Genomic DNA, 1,770 nt, shown 5'->3' on the forward strand with positions numbered 1-1,770 from the left:
ATGCTTGTCTCGCAGAAGAGACAGAAAAGCTACGCTGATCCTAAGCGTAGGAACGTGGAGTTCCAGGTTGGGGACCACGTGTTTCTGCGAGTTTCACCGTTGAGGGGTGTGAGGAGGTTTGGAGTGAAGGGCAAGCTGAGCCCTCGGTTTGTTGGACCCTTTGAGATTTTAGAGAGGGTTGGGCAGGTGGCTTATAGACTGGCCTTGCCACCGTCTCTATCAGGAGTTCATAACGTGTTCCATGTCTCTATGTTGCGGAAGTATGTTTCTGATACAACACATGTGTTAAGGTATGAGGACTTAGAGCTGCAGACGGACTTGTCCTATGAGGAGAGACCAGTTCAGATTTTAGACCGGAAGGACAAAGTTCTGCGGAATAAGACGATTCCGTTAGTGAAAGTGTTATGGAGGAATAACAAGGTCGAAGAAGCGACCTGGGAGTTAGAGACGGCGATGCGGGATCAGTATCCCGAGTTATTCAAGTAAATTTCGAGGACGAAATTCTCAGTAGGAGGGGATAGTTGTAACGACCCAAAATCGCTAATAAGGCTTAAGGGCCTTAATTAGTGTGCCAGGAGGGCATTAATGGAATAATTGTGATATAATGAGTAATTATATGTTTAGTAATGTTTATATGATAATTGATGATATTATGTGGTAATGTGATATGAAATAAATATGTGATATATGTGAGAACCACATTATTATGTGGACAGGTTCGCAGAGCACGAATCAAGACGATTCTAGGGTCAGATAGCGGAAAAATTCACAACGGGACTTAAGATATGACTTTGGATAAGTCAAGGGTATTTTTAGATAGCAGGTAGCTATTTGGACTATCGGGTCATGAAAATAAATATATGGAGATATATTTGAGGTTAGGATGTAGAGGCGGGAATATTGGGAGATTTTATCATTTTGCCTCGGGGACGGTTCCGGCACCCCAAGCCTCGGGATTAACTTAATGAGTGAGATATACATAAGGAAGCCTTTAAAAAATACAAACCGACTAAAACTTTTACCTCAGCTCTCTCTCACTCTCAAGGAAAACAAAGGGAAGGAAAAACACAGAGAACTTAAGGGGAACAAGCTGGAATTTCTGAGATTTGTGGTGAGGATTTGGAGGTTTAGCTCAGGAGTAAATCAAGAACTAAAACAGGGATTAAGGTAAGCATCTAATCTTCTTTTATATGGTTGAATTTTGAGTTCTAGCTGGGTTTTGGTCAAGTTTTGAAGCAAACATGGTTTTGATGTCTTAAGGCAGAATTAAGGAGGAAACTTGGAGAGTTAGCTTGGCTTTGGCTTGGTGAGGTGATTCAACAGAAGAGGTAACTTTCAACTCATGGTTTAGAGGTTTTAGATTGGGTTTGAATGGCTGGTTTGAATGTTTATAGCTCTTGAGTTTCAGAAATTGAAAAGTGAAGATTAGTGTGTGTTGGGTTGAGTTTTCTGTGGAATTAAGTTGTTTAAGTCATGTTAAAGGTGTTGGATTTGTTGGGTGTTGAAGTAGGGAGCTTAAGGGTGGTTGTGGCTGAGGTTTTGAACTTTGAAATGATGTGAATTATGGGTTCGAAGGGGAGGGTCGCGGCTCTGTTATAGAGCGCTGCGGCCCTAGCATGCAAAGGAGCCAAGGAGGCTCGGCCAAAGGCAAGCGCCGCGGCGCCCAAAGCAAGGGTCGCGGCGCGTGTCCTCCTTCAGGGGTGGTGTTGGTTCTATTTTGGGGAAGGGCCACGGCTAGGCTTCAGGGTCCGCAGCCCTTGGTTGCACACA

General features: G+C 43.7%; 1 protein-coding gene across 1 annotated transcript; it reads left to right on the forward strand.

Annotated features, from left to right (window-relative positions):
• On the forward strand, nucleotides 1-486 carry LOC133825586 (uncharacterized). Its single transcript, XM_062258506.1, has one exon. The coding sequence runs from the start codon at nucleotides 1-3 to the stop codon at nucleotides 484-486; it is 486 nt and encodes a 161-aa protein (XP_062114490.1).
• Nucleotides 487-1,770: the final 1,284 nt, after the last annotated feature.

This window comes from Humulus lupulus, chromosome 3, assembly GCF_963169125.1.
Source record: "Humulus lupulus chromosome 3, drHumLupu1.1, whole genome shotgun sequence".
In the NCBI taxonomy this organism is placed as follows: domain Eukaryota; kingdom Viridiplantae; phylum Streptophyta; class Magnoliopsida; order Rosales; family Cannabaceae; genus Humulus; species Humulus lupulus.